This window comes from Nyctereutes procyonoides, unplaced genomic scaffold (genome assembly GCF_905146905.1).
Source record: "Nyctereutes procyonoides isolate TBG_1078 unplaced genomic scaffold, NYPRO_anot_genome, whole genome shotgun sequence".
Classification (NCBI taxonomy): Eukaryota; Metazoa; Chordata; class Mammalia; order Carnivora; family Canidae; genus Nyctereutes; species Nyctereutes procyonoides.
In genome coordinates, this window is record NW_026575052.1 from 41523825 (window position 1) to 41541780 (window position 17956).

General features: G+C 37.1%; 2 protein-coding genes across 3 annotated transcripts in view; one reads left to right on the top strand and one right to left on the bottom strand.

The window, feature by feature from the left end:
• LOC129513746 (translation initiation factor IF-2-like) overlaps window positions 1-17956 on the top strand; it is a 61872-nt gene that overhangs the window by 35411 nt on the left and 8505 nt on the right. The window contains exon 2 of the mRNA XM_055332039.1: window positions 12238-12334. Coding sequence (XP_055188014.1) covers window positions 12238-12259 — 22 coding nt within the window. The 3' untranslated portion in view covers window positions 12260-12334. The remainder of the gene's footprint in view (window positions 1-12237; window positions 12335-17956) is intronic.
• Window positions 13001-17956, bottom strand: part of MAP3K1 (mitogen-activated protein kinase kinase kinase 1) — a 79214-nt gene continuing 74258 nt past the window's right edge. For both annotated transcript variants that reach the window (XM_055332033.1, XM_055332032.1), the window contains exons 18-20: window positions 17669-17811; window positions 16824-16955; window positions 13001-15607 (exon numbers count right to left, since the gene is read on the bottom strand). In XM_055332033.1, coding sequence (XP_055188008.1) covers window positions 15458-15607; window positions 16824-16955; window positions 17669-17811 — 425 coding nt within the window. In that variant the 3' untranslated portion in view covers window positions 13001-15457. The remainder of the gene's footprint in view (window positions 15608-16823; window positions 16956-17668; window positions 17812-17956) is intronic.

The following is a 17956-nucleotide window of genomic DNA, read 5'->3' on the forward strand; positions in this document are numbered from 1 at the left end:
GTAATGGCTTTATGAAGAAGAGGTCCCTGCAGTGTAGTGTCATCTGTTTCCTAAGGCCTGGTGCTACCGAGGGTATCTCCATTGTGTGCTGTGTGTGCTCTGCTTTCGTGTCCTGGCTGCCTTATCCTTCAGGCCAGTCATTTGCAGAGGCTCTTTGCCTGTTGTGGGCAGTGTTTGGTGTCTGGTCTGAATGTGGTGAGTTTCAAGTAGGTGTACTCTGGTCTGCTTATGAAATGAGAGACCTGTTGCCACTGTGCCACCAGAACTGAGGGTGCCCAAAACTCTATAACATCAGGAGATGTGAAGTGTGAGCATAGGTTTGAGCTAGTCTTGTGGGGGAAGGGCCCACTGAGCTGGAACTGAAGCAAATGTTGACTGATAGGGGCAGCTCCACCAAAGCAGGGGTGCAGGGCTTGGTGTAAGTAAGTTAGGTAGTGTCTGTGCTGGTTCCTGCAGGTGGCCCTGTGCTTCTTATGAGGGGCAGGATGGGAAATGGTGCCTGTGAGTTCTTTTCTACCAGGAGGAGTCTCACCATGAACACTGCCTCTCTGTGACATGCTCTGAGATGAGCAGCTAACCTCAACATGTGTGCCCCAGGTGCTCTTCAGATTGCTCTTTCTGCTGTAAGTCTGCAGGATGTTTGACCTGACTTTTCTCTAAGAGCAGCCCCAATGTCCTCTGAGCTCTTCTGGAGCCAAGCATGCTGACCTTTAGAACTCCAGGCTTTAAGCCAGGCTAGGAAGAACTCAAGAAATTCAGGCTTGCTTGCTTTTTACGCCAGTTGCTACAGGGGATTTGTTTTCCCTTGCCCTCCACTGTGTTTTAACTTGTCTGTAGCCCTTCTCTGCGACTATGGCTCCCTCCCCACCACAACGGCCACAGTCTCTTTCTCTATCAAACTGCATCTCTGCACTTCCTACTTTCTTCAGGGTGGCCTCTACCTTTAGTTGTGGAGTTGTTTTGCCAGCCTAAAAGTCGATTTCTGGCGTATTTAGGATGATCTGATAGTTATCTAGTTGTATTCATAGGGTGAGGTGAACCTAGGGTCCTCCTATTCTGCCATCTTCCCCTGTCTTGAGAATCTAGTTCTTTTATTAAGCTAGAAATAAAATACCTGTGGAAAAATATAAAAAATGCCATTCTTCTCACTGCTTGGCAGGGTGAGGAGAATTAGCTGTTTTTTCATCAAGGTATGTGATCTATATTAAGATGTAATGGATGTTGAATTTTTATTTTTATGAATTAACAGGTAAATATTTTAAAGCATTAGTTTTCATATAATATGGGAAATATCAGTAGATACAGCCCATGTAAACAGAAGCTCCCTGGGGACTCTTGATAATTTTCAAAAGTGTAATAGAGCCTGAAGACGAAAATGTTTTTAAAATCGAGTGTTAGAACCATAAAAAGGAGAAGAAAAGAAAGGAGCTCTGCTAGTCTTTGGATTAGTGAAAGCCACCGCTTCCTCCAGACACTTTACTGCCATCTAGTGGAAAGTAATAAATACACAAATCTATTAGGACAGTAGTGTGAATGATGCCTTAAAGAATTGTGTGGTACACTGTTGGTTGTGGCATCTTTGAATATCAACTAGAAGATTCAGTGCACTTAGTTTCAGCTACCTCTCACACCAAATTACGAGACCAAGAAGTTTGAGAACCACTGGCATGAGCAAAAGTACAGAGATGGGATTGAACCCAGTTGGTATACAGAGCAAAAATAGAATGATCTGAGTAAAGCAAAAATTTGCCTTTGGAGTAGTAGGAAATAAAGTTTTCAGGCCAAGTAAGATTACACCTTTGGAAATGTTGAGATCTGAGGTAGTAGGTGATAGGGAGTCATTGAAGGTTCCAGAGCACTAGCATGCAGAAATAGTTTAGGAAGCTCAGAGGAATAGTGGTTGCCAAGACAGATAGGTGGTGAGTGGGTGGGTAGATGGATGGTGGATGGATGGGTGAGAGCAGGGCTGGAAAGCTGGGAGCAAGAGGGCTCTTCAGAACAGGAGAACGTCAAAAAAGTTATCAGGTGTCCTGATATAACCTGTCTGGTTGTAACTGTCTAGCAGAGGGGATGGGAGAGTAGGAATGTCCTATCAGATAATAAACATTGAGTCTAGATTTTAGATTGGAAAAATAGAAGTCTCAGTGATTGCCTTTTGAGTTTTTCAGTTTTCTAAGAGGAATACTAACACAACTGCTTTATTCATGAGAGAGGTGAAGTAAAGTCTGATTTTCAGATAATTGGCAAAGTTAACACACCAAGCATTCGTTAAAGAAAAGTTTTACTCTGCTGCCCTCTTCTGGATATTATGTAATTGTCTAAGTAGTTTAACTGGTGGTCAGTCCGTTCCTGTGGGGCAGAATTGCCACTCAAATACGGGAACTTAGCTGCAAAAGAAGGAAATCAAGGTAAAATGTAAAAGAGAAATGATGACAAACCAAAAAACATACAAACTTAGACATATTTTACCAAAATTTATTTGAAAATTTTTAACCTATGGAAAAGTACAATGAGCAACCTTTTAAGTAGTTTCACCAGTTGTCAATATTTTGCAACGTTGCCTCCTTTTGTCTCTTTTTTTCCTTTCCATTTGAATGTAAGTTCCAGGCATCAGCTTTACAAGAATGGCATTTTCCTATGTGATCCCAATATCATATGCATCATGAATATATAGTCCACACTTACATTTCTCTTGTCTCAAAAATGACTTTTGGTATTTGTTTCTTATTTTTTCTTTTCTTAATTATTATTATATTTTTAAATATTTTATTTATTTATTTATTTAAAGATTTTATTTATTTTTCATGAGAGACACAGAGAGAGAGAGGCAGAGACACAGGCAGAGGGAGAAGCAGGCTCCATGCAGGGAGCCGGATGTAGGACACGATCCCAGGACTTAGGATCACGCCCTGGGCTAGAGTCAGACGCTCATCCGCTGAGCCACCCAGGAGTCCCTACTATTTTATTTAAATTCAGTTTGCCAACATATAGCATAACACCCAGTACTCATCCCATCAAGTTGTTACTTGTTTTTTAAATTGGATCAGAGTTCATGTATTGCATTTAGTCTCTTAATCTGGTCTAATTTAGTCTACCCTGCTTTTATTTGTTTTTCATGACGTATAACTTTTATTTATTTATTTAGTCAGTCAGTCAGTAGGCTCCATACCCAATGTGGACACAGCATGGGGTCTGAACTCACAACCTTGGGATCAAGACCAAAGCTGAGATCAAGAGTCGGACACTTAACTGATTGAACTACCCAGATGCTCCAAGACATAAAACTTTTATGAAGATATCAGACCTGGTGTTTTGCATAATATTTTATGTTCAACATTTTTCTGATTGTTTCTTCATAATTCAACTTGGACACTTTTGGCAAAAGGTAGACTTCTAATTTTGATGATAAAGATATATATAATGTATACTTCTTACTGCATCACATCAAGAGTCACATCATTTCAGTCTGTTCTGGTATTGTGATGCTCTTTGTGACCACTTCTAGTGACAACAGACCTCCACTGGAAGATATTGGTTTCCCATTGTATTTTTAAATAATCTCTAGAGTGATGTTCTGTGGCCATGAGAGGATCCTTTTTCTCAATATTTCACTCAGTGGTTTCAGCATCAATGAGGATTTTTGCCTGAGCCCATTGCTACACTGGCGTTCATGAAATGATGTGTTTCTAACATTTGATGATCAAATTACCCCAAATTGTTCTGTAGGAGCCCTGTTAAGTTGTATCCTTTTGATTTGCTCCATTAGGCTTATGTACTAGGCTCACTTTCTATTTTATTGTTCCAGATCTGAAACTGGTTATTTATATAAGGAGCCCTGTTTCTTTTCATTTACAGTGTCAGCCTTAGAAGCCAAGATTGAGAAGCTAGATATGCTCATTGTTACTGAAAACTATATATATATATATATATAATATATATGTATATATATATAATACATATGTATATATATTATTTATTTTAAAGATTTTATATATTTATTCATAAGAGACATAGAGGTGGAGACATAGGCAGCATGAGAAGCAGGCTGCCCGTGGGGAGCCTGCTGCAGGACTTGATCCCAGGACTCTGGAATCATGCCCTGAGCCAAAGGCAGATGCTTAACCACCGAGCCACCCAGGTGCTCTTGAAAACTATATTTTAAAAACCATGAGTTCATATCCAATTGAAATTTAATAGCATTTGATTTTCCACCACCTTTTCCCATTCATATTTATATCTTCCTTATTCCACACTGGAAACACTGTTTCAGTGGCATCAATATATTTACTAATTCACTCTGTCCTACAATATACAAAATGCTTTGAGAATTACAACACCGCTACCGAAACCAAGCATTTATTTGCTTTCTTTTGTTCTTGAATATATATATATCCCACTAAGAATATACAGTCAGAAAACTGTTCTCATCAGTTATTTAAGCTATAAATATTTTAAGTTGGAAATCAACTATTTTTTTAGTCAATGATTTCTCCTTGCCATTTAGTTCAACAAAGTGAAGTTGAGTCTGTTTCAGCCCCTGCACTAGTCAGTGAGAGCACAGAGATAAATAAGATACTGTTCATACAGCTGCAAAACTCATAGTCTCTTACAGATTATAGCCCAATTGGGGAAGGACCAAAAAGCTTAGTTATGGGCGCCAAAACCTTACAGGAGAGAATCATCTGACTCAGCATGGGTAGGGGTAGAGGAATTAAGAGTAAGTCTTGAAGAATTAGTTGGAGTGAATCAAGTGAAGAGAGGGACAGAATGTCCTAGTAGAGGAGTATGATTATAAAAGGGTCCGTTCCCCGTGTTGGGGAATAGCAGTGACTGGGAAGGTACCTTGGTCTTGAGAAGGCGATAGTTCAGGAGATGAGAGTTGAGTAGAAGTTGACCATGAAAAAAATCTTTTAAGCCACCTAGACTACTTCTCTTTATTTCCACATAAGTTTTTTTTTAATGACATATAGCAGTGTATTAGTTTTATAAGCACAATATAATGATTTGATATAGGTATACATTGCAAAATGACCACCACAGTAAGACTAGTTAACATCCATCACCACACATAGTTACAATTTTATTTTTGTAATGAGAACTTTTAAGATCTACTCTCTTAGCAACTTTCAAATTCAATATAGTATCATTAGCTTTGGTCACCATGTTGTACTCAATACCTACATCCCCAGGACTTATACCTGGTTCGTAGGTTGTACCTTTTAACCACTTTTACCCATTTGGCCTACCTACAGTCTCCCAACACCTGGCAACCACCAATCTACTCTCTGTATCTGTGAGTTTGTTTAAAGATGCTACATTTTATTGGATCATACAGTCTATTTTTTTTCTGACTTATTTCACTTAGCGTAATGCCCTGGAGGTCCATTGATATTGTTGCAAATAGTAGGATTTCTTTCTTTTTCTCAGCTGAATAATAGACACACACACACACACACACACACACATACAAACACACACACACACACACACATTTACCACATCTTTAGCCATTCATCCAATTGATGGAACTTGGGTTGTTTTTATGTCTTGGCTATTGAAAATAATGCTACAGTGAAAATGGGAATACAGATATCTTTCTGAGATAGTAATATCATTTCCTTTGGATAAATACCCAGTGATGGAACTGCTGGATCATGTGGAAGTTCTATTTTTAATTTTTTTTTTAATGATAGTCACACAGAGAGAGAGAGAGGGAGGGAGGCAGAGACACAGGCAGAGGGAGAAGCAGGCTCCATGCACCGGGAGCCCGACGTGGGACTCAATCCCGGGTCTCCAGGATCACGCCCTGGGCCAAAGGCAGGCGCCAAACCGCTGCGCCACCCAGGGATCCCTATTTTTAATTTTTTGAGGAAACTTCATACTCTTTTCCATAGTGGCTGCACCAACTTACATTCCCTGAGATGGTATCTTCTTGTGGTTTTGATTTGCATTTCCCTGATGATGAGTGATGTTGAGCACCTGTTCATGTATCTGTTGACCTTTGTATGTCTTCTTTGGAACAAACTATTCAGATCCTCTGTGCATCTTTTAATCAGATTGATTTTTGCTATTGAGTTGTGAGTTCTTAATGTATTTTGAATATTAACCCCTTATGAGATTCATGATTTGCAAAAATTTTCTTCCATTTAGTAGGTTGCCTTTTCATTTTGATTGTTTTCTTTTGCTGTATAGAAGTTTTTAGTTTCATGTTCCACTTAGTAATTTTTGCTTTTGTTGCTTGCTTCCAGTTGGGTGTCTCAGCCCAAAAATTGTTGCCAAGACCATCATCAAAAGTTTTATTACTGTGTTTTTTTCTAGGAGTTTTACATCTTCAGGTCTTATGTTTAAATCTTTAATCTATTTTGAGGTAATTTCGTTGAATGGTATAAGAGCAGTGTTTGGTTTCATTATTCTGAAAATGGTTACAGGTTTTTCCAGCACCATTTTGAAGATGTATTTTTTTCCTTCATGAATATTCTTGATTCCCTTGTCAAATATTAGTTAACTGTATATGTGAGGGTGTATGCCTAGACTCTTAATAGTTCCATTGGTTATTGGATCTATTTTTATGCCAGTACCATACCCTTTTGATGACTACAGCTTTGAGGTATAGTTTGAAATCAGGAAATGGGATGTCTCCTGCTTTGTTGTCTTTCTCAGGATTGCTTTGGCCATTAGGGGTCCTTAGAGATTCTATAGGAATTTTAGAATTGCTTTCTTTATTTCTGTGAAAATTGTCACCAGAATTTTGATAGAGATTACATCAACTCTATAGATGGCTTTAGGTGGTATAGACATTTTAACAATTTTAATTCTTCTAGTTCATGAACACAGATGATCTTCTCATTTATTTGTGTCTACTTCTTTCATCATAGTTTTTTAGTTTTAAGTGTCTAGATCTTACACCTCCATGGTTACATTATTCCTGTGCCTTTTGTTATTCTCAAGGCACTTGTAAATGAGGATGTTTTATTACTTTTTCAGATGTTTCATTTTTAGTGTATAGGAACAACTGATTTGTGTATATTAATTTTGTATCCTGCAGCTTTAAACATTTTTTTAAATTGAAGTATAGTTGACATGCAATACTGTATCAGTTTGAGGTATACAACATAGTGATTATATATTTATATATATTTTGAAATACTCACCATGATAGGTATAGTTATCATTAGTCACTCATCAAACAGTTATTTTGGTATTATTGAGTATATTTCCTATGCTGTACTTTTGAGCCCCATTACTTACGTATTTTATAACTGTAAGTTTGTACCTCTTAATCCCCTTCACCTTTTTTGCTTATCGCCTCCCCTAACCCCCACCATCCTACTCCTCAGTGGCAACTGCCAGTTTGTTTTTGGTATTTATGAGTCCATTTGTTCATTGTTTTGTTTTTTAGATTGCACATATAAGTGGAATAATATGGTATTTGTCTTTTCTCTGACTTATTTCACTTAGCATAGTATACCTGCTAGGTGCAGCCTTTTTATCACAGATGGTTAAGATAACCATTTATTATTACATAATGAGAATAATATTTATATTAAATGTTATATATTAAATAATTATTATTAAAATAATTTTTATGGCTGAGTAATATTCCAGTGTGTGTGTATGTGCACATGTGCACACATCTTCTGTATCCATTCATCTATTGATGGAGACTTAGGTTGTTTCTGTATTTTGGCTTTTGAAAATAATGCTGCAGTACATAAGGGATATATACTTTTAGTTTAGTGGGGTTTTTTGAGGGGGTGGTAAATACTAAGAAGTGGAATTATTGGATCATATGGTAATTCCATTTCTTATATTTTGAGGAACCTCCATATTATTTTCCATAATGGCTACACCATTTTGCATTCCTACCAACAGTGCATAAGGGTTCTCTTTTCTCCACATCTTTGCCAACATTTATTATTTCTTATCTTTTTGATACTGGCCATTCTGATCAGTGTAAAGTGATACTTCATTGTGGTTTTGATTTGCATTTCCCTGATGATTAATGATTTTGAGCATCTCTTGATGTGTGTTGGCTCTCTGTACATGTTATCTGGAAAAATAACTATTCTGTATACTATAGAACTCTGCCCGTTTTCTAATCATATTGTTTTTTGGTGTTTAATTGTATGAGTTCTTTATATATTTGGATATTGACCAATACCCTCATTGGATATATCATTTGCAAACATCTTCTCCTATTTAGTAGGTTGCCTTTTTGTTTTGTTGATGGCAGCCTTTACCGTCCAAAAGTTTTTTAGTTTGTTTTAATTCCAGTAGTTTATTTTTGCTCTTGTTGCCCTTGCCAGAGGAGAATGAACCAAAAAATATTGCTAATTCTAATGTCCAGGAATTTACTGCCTATTTTTTCTTTTGAGATTTTTATGGATTTATCTCCTGTGTTTAGGTCTTTAATCCACTCTGAGTTTATTTTTGTATGTGGCGTAAGAAAGTGATTGTTTTCTTTTACTCGTAGATGTCCAGTTTTTCTAACACCATTTATTGGGGAGGGGACTGTCTTTTCCTCATTGTGTATTCTTGATTCCTTTGTCATAGATTAATTGACCATATAAGTGTGGCTCTACTTCTGGGCTCTCTGTTCTCTTCCATTGATCTGTGTTTCTGTTTTTGTGCCAGTACCATACCATTTTGATTACTATAGTTTTGTTGTATAGTGTAAAATCTGGGACTGTGATACCTCCAACTTAGTTACTTTTTCAGGATTATTTTGGCTACTCAGGGTCTTTTGTGGTTTCAGACAAATGTTAGGATTCTTTGTTTTTGTTCTGTGAAAAATGCTATTGGTATTTTTAAGATGTATTTATTTGAGAAAGAGAGGGAGTGCACACATGAGGGGAAGGGCCAGAAGGGAAGATTCTCAAGCAGACTCCTCACTGAGTGGGGAGCCTGATGCTGGGCTCAATCTCAAAACTTAGTGCAGTCATGACCTGAGCCATAACCAAGTCTGGGACGCTTACCGACTGAGCCACCCAGGTGCCTCTATTAGTATTCTGATAGGGATTGCATTGAATCTATAGACTGCTTTGAATAGTATGGACATCTTAAAATTAATTCTTCCAGAGCACCTTGAATTCATCTTCAGTTTCTTTCATTGATGTTTTATAGTTTTTAGAGTACAGGTCTTTTACCTCTGTGGTTAAATTTACTCCTCAGTATTCTTGATGCAATTGTAAATGAGATTATTAATTTCTCTTTCCGCTAATTTTTAACACTGTATAAAAATGCCACATTTCTCTACATTGATCTTGTATCTCAACTTTAGAGAATTCATTTATTCTAACAGTTTTTGGTGGAGTCTAAGATTTTGTATATATATGATTATATTATCTGCAGACAATGGCAATTTTACTTCTTCCTTTCTGATTTGGATGCCTTTTAGTTCTTTTTTCTTATTGTTCTGGCCAGGAAATTCCAGTACTTTGTTGAGTAAGATTGGTGAGACTAGACACCCCTGATTGTTCCTGATTTAAGAGGAGAAGCTTTCAACTTCTCATCTACACAACCATATGCAGCCCTCATCCTGTCAGTATATTTACATAAAGGTTGAAAAGTATCTTTATGTACATTGACTTTAAGGGAAAAGAAGTTACATATATGAAAACTTAGTCAAGTATGGTGTTAGTTGTGTACATGTCATGTATGGCCTTTATTATATTGAAGTATGTTCTTTTGATACCCTAATCATGGAGTGCTTTTTTTTAAAATCATAAAACAATATTGCCATTTTGTCAAAGGCTTTCTGTATCTCTGTGGCATATCACATTTTTTGATTTGTATATGTTGAACCATGCTTGTATCCTAGGAATAAATTCCTCTTGGGTTCATGGTGTATGATCCTTTTAATGTGCTGTTGAATTCAGTTTGATAATGTTTTGATGTGATTTTTTGAGTCCATATTTATCAGAGACTTTGGCCTGTAGTTTTCTTTCCCTGTAGAGTCTTCATATGGCTTTGGTATCAGGGTAATGCTGGCCTCATGAATTGAGTTTGGGCGTGTTGCCTACTCTTCAGTTCTTTGGAAAAATTTGGGAAGGATATTAATTCTTTAATGTTTGATAGAATTCACCTGTGAAATAATCTGGTCCTGGGCTTTTCACTTTTGGGAGTTTTAAAATTACTGATTCAGTCTCCTTACTTGTTATCAGTCTGTTCACATTTTATTTCTTCATGATTCAGTTTTGTTAGGACCTATTATGCTGTTGATGTCACTCTCTCCCTTCACAATTCTTTTTTAAAGTAGGCTCCAAGCTCAGCATGGAGCCCGGTGTGGGGCTTGAACTCCCCACCCTAAGGTCAAGACCTGGGCTGAGCTCTAGAGTCGGACACTTAACCAGCTGAGCCACCCAGTCACCCCTGTTCATAATTTATCTGGACACTGCAGTTATCTCCTGACTTTGTCTCCACTTCTTGTACCACCCTGTTTGATCTTTCTTCAAGATGCTACTAGAGTGATCTTCACAAAATTGTTTCATGCTCCTTCCTGCCAAGGATTTCTCAGTATTTCCCATCCCATCTTATTTCTCCTTCTTTCCCTTTCACCCTAGATACACCTTCATCCTCCTATTATGTCTTTATGCATGTTGAGAAATCTTCAGCAAATTGACTTTAAAGGAAAATAACATTTATTTATCTCTAAACTATAACAGGAATGTGTCAGCATTGTCAGAAAAGCTACTTTGGGGTGTGATGGCTTTGCCTTTTCTACCGTCAGGCCATCCTCATTGTATCTCTATGTGGCTGGCAAACTATGAGGGCCATGAGGCGTGGGCTACAGTGACTCCAGCTTGGCTACAAGGTGAGCCAAGATGAGACTGGCTTCAGTCACGGATGGAGTTCTTTCTTCACATAATACAGACAGAATATCTGTTGTCAAATAAAATTCACGACAACTGTATCACGGTGATGATGGCGTATTTGAATGCTACATATGCATAACTTGCTACCTGATGATGAGGCTCGTGGTAAACATTTCACATTAGTGCATATAATTAGACATCAATTCTCTCTTCAGAGGTTTCTTCTCTAGCATCAATGATCAGCATCTCCACTTTCCCCTCTTCTTGTAGCTCTTAGAAGTCAAAGTCCCGGATCCACTTTTCCAAAGCCGAGATTCTCTTCCAATATTCTACTTTTGTTTTATAAGTCTGGACTAAGGTCAGAGATCAAAACGTGGTTGGCCACAGGTCAGATCTAGCATATGAGTTCTGTTAGCCTATAATTACTAATCCAAATTTTAAATTAGTTTCTCCCAGTGTTTAAATACCAGAAAACTGTAGATAAAATATAGATTTCCAGTTTCTTTTAAAAATTTAAAGGCTTGGGCACTGTTATTTTTTTTTCTTCCCAACATGGCAAGCATGGACCTTCTTGAACCTGAGTTTAGCTTGGACTGTCAGACTGGCCACACACCCTACTAAGGACACCTCTAGCCACACAGGTATTTAAGTGTGGAACCTTTGTGTCACTCATGCACTCATACAAACATATATTGTGCATCCAACGTGCCTGGCAATGTTCTAGGCCATTTACATAGGTTCTTCACTTCACACAACACTGTCACTTTTATAGAGGCAGAAATAAATAGAGGTTCAAAAGGTCAAATGGCAAGTGGCAGAGCCAGATTTGACCCAGGGTATGTTTCATGCTCTGTGGTTTCCAGGTCCATCTTTATGACCTACTTTAAAAGGCCCATCCTTTCCTCCTTTATGTCAATTCAACCTGAGTTTTTTGCTTATAATCAAGAAAAGAGAAACCTAAAAATTGCAGATATGGTCCTTTTACACAATTATTAATGCCATTTAAATAGAATCAAAGAACAATAGAATTTAATTCCTCTAAGGCAAAAACCTGTTCTCAAAGGTATTGTTTTCTGGAAATGACAGAAGTATACACTTTAATAGTAATATCTAGAGCCTGTTTAAAAGATGCACATTTTGCGGGGTGCCTGGGTGGCTAAGTTGGTTAAGCGTCCGACTCTTGATTTCACCTCTGGTCATGATCTCAGGGTTGTGAGATAGAGCCCCACATCAAGGTCTGCACTGGGCATGGAACCTGCTTATGATTCTCTCTTTCTCTCTCCCTCCCCCCCAACTCCCTGTGCCTCATCTCTGCTCCCCCTCCTCTCTTAAAAAAAGATGCGCATTTTCAAATTATACAGAAACTTTAAAACAAAATGCTGTCTGAACTCACGCTTACTCCATGATATTACCTATTTTGCAGGGTTAATTCATCTTGTTTCTGATTAAGTTTGATCCTGTGAGAAATGACTACTGGCAGAAAAATGAAGAATAAAGTGGAAATGAGTACACAAGCACAGGTACAATCTAAGACTGAAACTGTGGGGCAGGCCAAGGGAGCTCCCTGTTGTAGCTTATGTTGCAGAATGATTGAAATTGGCTCATTTCTGCATTTGTGGAATGGAGTATAATCACTGTGTTCTAATGTATGCCTGACAAATACTTGCTAGTGAGTAATTCTTCATTCCTCTTGTAATCAGTTTAACATAAGAGGGCAGTTTTTATTGTTTTTTTTCAATTCTATACAATATAAAGAGTTGTGTGGATGGAATCAGTTAAGTTTAATCTATACTGCCTTGGAATAGTAGTAGTATTTATGTGAAAGTATGTAACATACCAAGTCATATAAGGTAGACTGTTGAACAGATTAAGATCCATATATATGAATATATCTTGATATATATATCTTAATATCTAGTCACCCCTCCCATATTCCGGTCACAAACTCATACTCTGAATCCAGGCATGAGGAAGCACCAAACTCCAGCGAAGGACCTCTATAAAACATTAGCCTGTAATCTTAAAAAATATTAAGGTCCTGAAGGTCAAGAGAAAACTGAGGAATGAGTCTGGACGGAATGAAACTGAAGAAACTTGACAAGTAGGAGGAACATATGATCTTGGTCTGGATCCTTTAGCTATACAGGACATAACTGGGCACCTGGCAAAATAAACAAAATTCCAACCTTTGTTCAAAAACTTTTATTTACTATAAAGACAAACACCAAAATAGGTACAAATACTATAAAATTGGTTCAATGGGGTAAAAATTTTAATTAAAATATCTTGATATATTTAAAATAACAAAGGATACATTTAAGCCAAATTTTCTTAACCCAGAGATTTTTTTTGTAACATTTGCTTACACAGTAAGGTGCTAATAGAAGTTAGCCCTTAAGCCCTGGAAGTCTTAGGAATCATAGTCACACAGCAAATATAATTTCATTGTGAAAGTGAACTTTGGTAGAAGAAAAATCTATAGGACACCTGAGGTAGTAGAACCTGGAATAAACAGCAGTAGACGTTATTTACAACTTGAGTACCAAATAACATTAAGAACACAAAAATAATTACACAATACAATTTTCAGTCCAGCTTTGATCCAAAGAAAATAAGATTATATCACATTTGCATTGAAAACAAAACAAAACACAAAACACCACAATTACCAGCAAGCTGAGGGAACTGCAAACAAACTCAAACAATGGATTTGGACATCTAGAGGCAGTTTGAGTTTGAAATGTGGTGGGCATGGTGATCTACAAAGTAATACTGATTAGCTGAGGTTCCTCAGTTTATACAGTTTACATTTCTGTCAGACACAGTATTAATCTGACCAGTGATCTTCCAGTACATAAAATGGCAAGAGTGCATCCATTAAAGCTTGCACATGAGAAACTTGAAAACAGTCTTATTAGGGTTGTGAAAATTCTAAGTAGTCACACACAAAAAAAAGAAAATAAAAAAGGCAGTCAAGTACAACACATTTAGAGCTACCAAACTTCACATTTCGGTACTATTTTTAACTCTTCAAATATTGCCAATCTTCCAAAACAAAGGAATGTAAAATTTCACTAAGAGACACATTCACATAAAAAAAAAACTGCTCTTTAAAAATTATATGCAATATATCCCTGTAAACTTATCTTGTAACTTACTTTACTTCCAATTTGTGATGTACATTTAAAATGTACTCTATATAGCTTATTTAGTTTATCCTGAGTCTTTGAGAATAACCAATTCTGTTTCACTCTGCAATAATTCAACTGGCTTCTGAAGAGTTAAAATTTAACATCTCAAAAAGTTGTATTAAATATTTAATCAGTACTTGATTTAAAAGACTTACAAAAAGATAAAAGAGCTGCCATTTTCCTTCAGGATTCCATGCATCTGAATTCAACTCAGATGAAAACCATTAGATAATTGTGCAAAATCCAATAGTTAGTGTGTAAGTGAAATTCAATTTCACTTTTCTTTCTGATCATGTTTTCAAAGTTACAAGCAAATTTATTTTGTAAAAACACTATTACTCATTGGTAGTTGAGTCATTAGTTAATTTTCCTTTAAGTATCAGCCAGGCCTACTGTAAGATGATGCATGGTAGAAGGAAAATAGCAGTTTAATAATATTATTAGTGGTGATGATGAACAATGGATTGTTACATACAAAGTAAGACTTCAGTGGTGTGAAGTTTCCTACAAGAGAAACCAATGCATTAAAAAAAAAAAACAATTTCAAGGTAATCTTGATCTTGGTTGTGAGCTGCATCACAGAGAAAGTTGATTTTCACTTAATTTATATTTAACCTGCATGAAAAGAGCAGTGACTGACTCAGTGAAGGTAGTATTTTATTATATTCCAATTTTTAAAACAAACAAAATTCAATCTGTATTAAAAAAAAAAACCTCTTGCAATAGCAAGATATTTAATAAACCCTAGTTCACACCTAGTTCTATTTCTTTTTTCTGGTTTGAAAAGATCACCTTTCCCTGAATATTAAACAAAATGAAGGTAAAATGAAAATACAGAACCATAATTTCCAAAAACGAAATGAATGGGCCAACAGTAAAATGCACAGTGAACCACAACTGCCCAGGCATTTAAAAAATAAAGGTCAACTGTGGTTCATAAAGAAGTTATCAACTTTTAAAAATATATTTACTGCTACTTATAGCATATTCTGACCTAAAAGAGGCAGATACTGATTTATAGCCAGTGACAAAAAAAAAAACTGAACGGAATTGTAGAACCCCCTGCTTGTCATCACGATATGAAATGGAAGAAAAATTGAAACATTAAAATAGATCCTGAGCCCCTCAGCTGCTAATATTGCTGAAAAAGTGCTCCAAAAAAACCAAAATATGCTTCTTAGTCATGCAAAACTTCGTTGCTTTCCTGTTTACCTATGGCCAGTTCTTTGAAAGGCACGGTTTACAGTTTGTGCATAAATTGTGGACTTTTGCATACTAAGCTTAGGTACAGATCATGATTTGTCAATCACATACTTAGGTAAGGGTTCCCCACTGGTCTTGTTCATAGCTGTTCAGTGGCATGAAGGCCAGCAGATTATCAGCGTGGTTCCCCACAAAAGTTTTGCTCTCGTTGAGCATCCTGTCTCCATTATAGTTTATTTGTATAATTGGCTACCACGTAGTACGGAAGACCGGATGCTTCAGTAGCTCTCTTGACGGGGGTCTGTCCTGAGGTTGAAGTTCTAAACACCGAAGAGCCACATCTCGTAAACCAGGAGACAAATGTGAGGGGATTGATGGAGCAGTCGTCGCACTTGCAATCTGTAAGAAAAACCACCAGCGTGTTTAAACTTTCCACAATAGGAGCTTCTGATCTAGAAGTACACGTGCATCCTGTACATAGAAGAACTGAAGCTGAAATTGGTGGACTTGCTTCTGACAGGGAGTCTCTGGAAAAACTCACCCACTGGATGGGAGGCTTCCTCTAAGAATCTTCAATTTTAGGATTTCAGAATTTAATCAAACACATCCTGAGTAGATGGATCTATGGTTTTCCTTGTCTCAAATGAACATGACTAAGTACATCAAAATGATTAGACAGGTAAAGTATTCACTTCATACTATATGCTCTCCTCATACTCTGCAGTATGATGGTTTGTCATCTTTGCTTCATCATACATGTTCTATCATTCAGCACAGAGAGCTATTCAAAGCTACTGAGACCACACCTGGCCAGTCCGCTTAGTACATCAGAAACTCAACTGCACTGAATGGGGAAGGTATGGAAGTGTGAGAAGGACTGGGGGAGGTGCTGGGAGGTACTGAGGTACTGGTGCACTGGATTTCGAGTTACTCAGGCCCAGAGATTTTATTCCCATAATAATCCCATGAAGTAGATGCTGTAATTATACTCGTTTTATAACCAAGAGAACAGAGGGCAGACGGAGTCATTTCCCGAGTCACATGGCTTTTTAAAGTTTAAAGGCTAGAACCACGGTTTGAAATCAGGTCTGTATCATTCCAGAGCCTGAGCTTTTAACTGGCACATGTCTGGATCAAAAGCTAAAAATCTAAACTACTATACTCTTCTCCGCTGGAAATGGACAGAATGGATTTGAGAGTTGTCAGAAAGGTAGAACAGATGGGATTTGGGACCTGACTCGTGTAAATTTTTTAAATACAGAAAATAGTAAATCAGATTTTAAAGATTTGTGGATTGTGTCCATAAAGAGCTCTACATTTTTACATTTGAAAGTTGAATATACTTACTTACATATTTCACCTAAGAACAATGATTCATTATTTGCTAACTCATTGTTCGAAGTGACTTTATAGAGCCTAACTACTTGAAAAATGAGGACCGACTGTACATGCCACCAACATTCATCACACCGTATGAATTCCGAGAGATACATATATGCGTATTTATTTCAAGGAGGATACGTGCTTTGACATTAGATTGAGAGTTAAGGGGAACCCATGAAAATCTGCCTCCTGCCAATTACAGCAGAGAAAGTAATTTTTATATTATAGTTACCTTAAATATCAAAGCAAGATGATTGGAGTGTTTTTCTGCATTCCAAGGTGGTTTAGCACAAGCCATTTCTATAATAGCACAGCCAACACTCCATACATCACAGCTCCTACCATACTGCTGACCTCTTAGTACCTAAAATAGTTAATTTAGAAATATGACTCATTAACAAAAGAGAAAAATATTCTGTAGTTATGTATTCTAGGTTTTTATTTCAGACCAAAACAATGATACAGACAGCAACTCCATGGACTACCTTGATGTCTCATTTATTTCATTAACAAGCTTAATCTCCTACATGGCACAAAAGTACTTTGTGAAAAGGAGTCAGATCACAGAATATCCAAGCAGCCCCTGTGTACTTAAGTCACTGTGGGGCCAAAGGACAACCAATTATCACTACATATAAACATGAAGAGTGTGGAACACAACTGAAGAAGCCTGATTCAGAACAGCAATACTACGTGAAATTTTTTCACTACTGTGAAGACTAGCTTCTGTGTGCTCATCTTCCTTTCGAATAGAGAGAGAGCAATTGTTAAGATTTTTAATTATGTGTACTTTGGGCATACTACAAAACAAGTAGTACAACTACCCCCAAAATTCTCTGTTGGCAACGGTCTTATAAGCAAGTCTACTAAAGCCTGCTCTTTTAAAATTTTGTCAAGACAAAGATGGAAAGTCAGGGATTAAGAGTCTGAAATCAAGGATATCATTAAAACCTTATTTTAGAGCCATAATCTTCTCATTGGTAAGCACATAGGGAACAACACTGCAACCTAAGTTGCTATAATTCTGTCACATGGAATGCCAGCTACTTTGCCATCACATTCACAGCTGCTTCTCACCTCAGGTGCCATAAATGCAATTGTTCCCAATAACTGTCCCTGAAACTCTCCTGCACCAGTTCCTTTTGATGCCAACCTGGCTGCAGCTCCAAAATCTGCAATTCTCAGTCTCTGACCTGTGCTGTCAATTAGCAAATTGGCACCTGTCAACAAAAAGAGCAAATGACCTTGTATGTTAAAAAGCAAAAGAATAGATTCAAAACTCAGTAAAATACTACTAATGAAATAGGACAGAAACAAAGGAAGTGGGCATGGAAGGGTTCAGAGAAAAATCTCCCCTCTTGATTC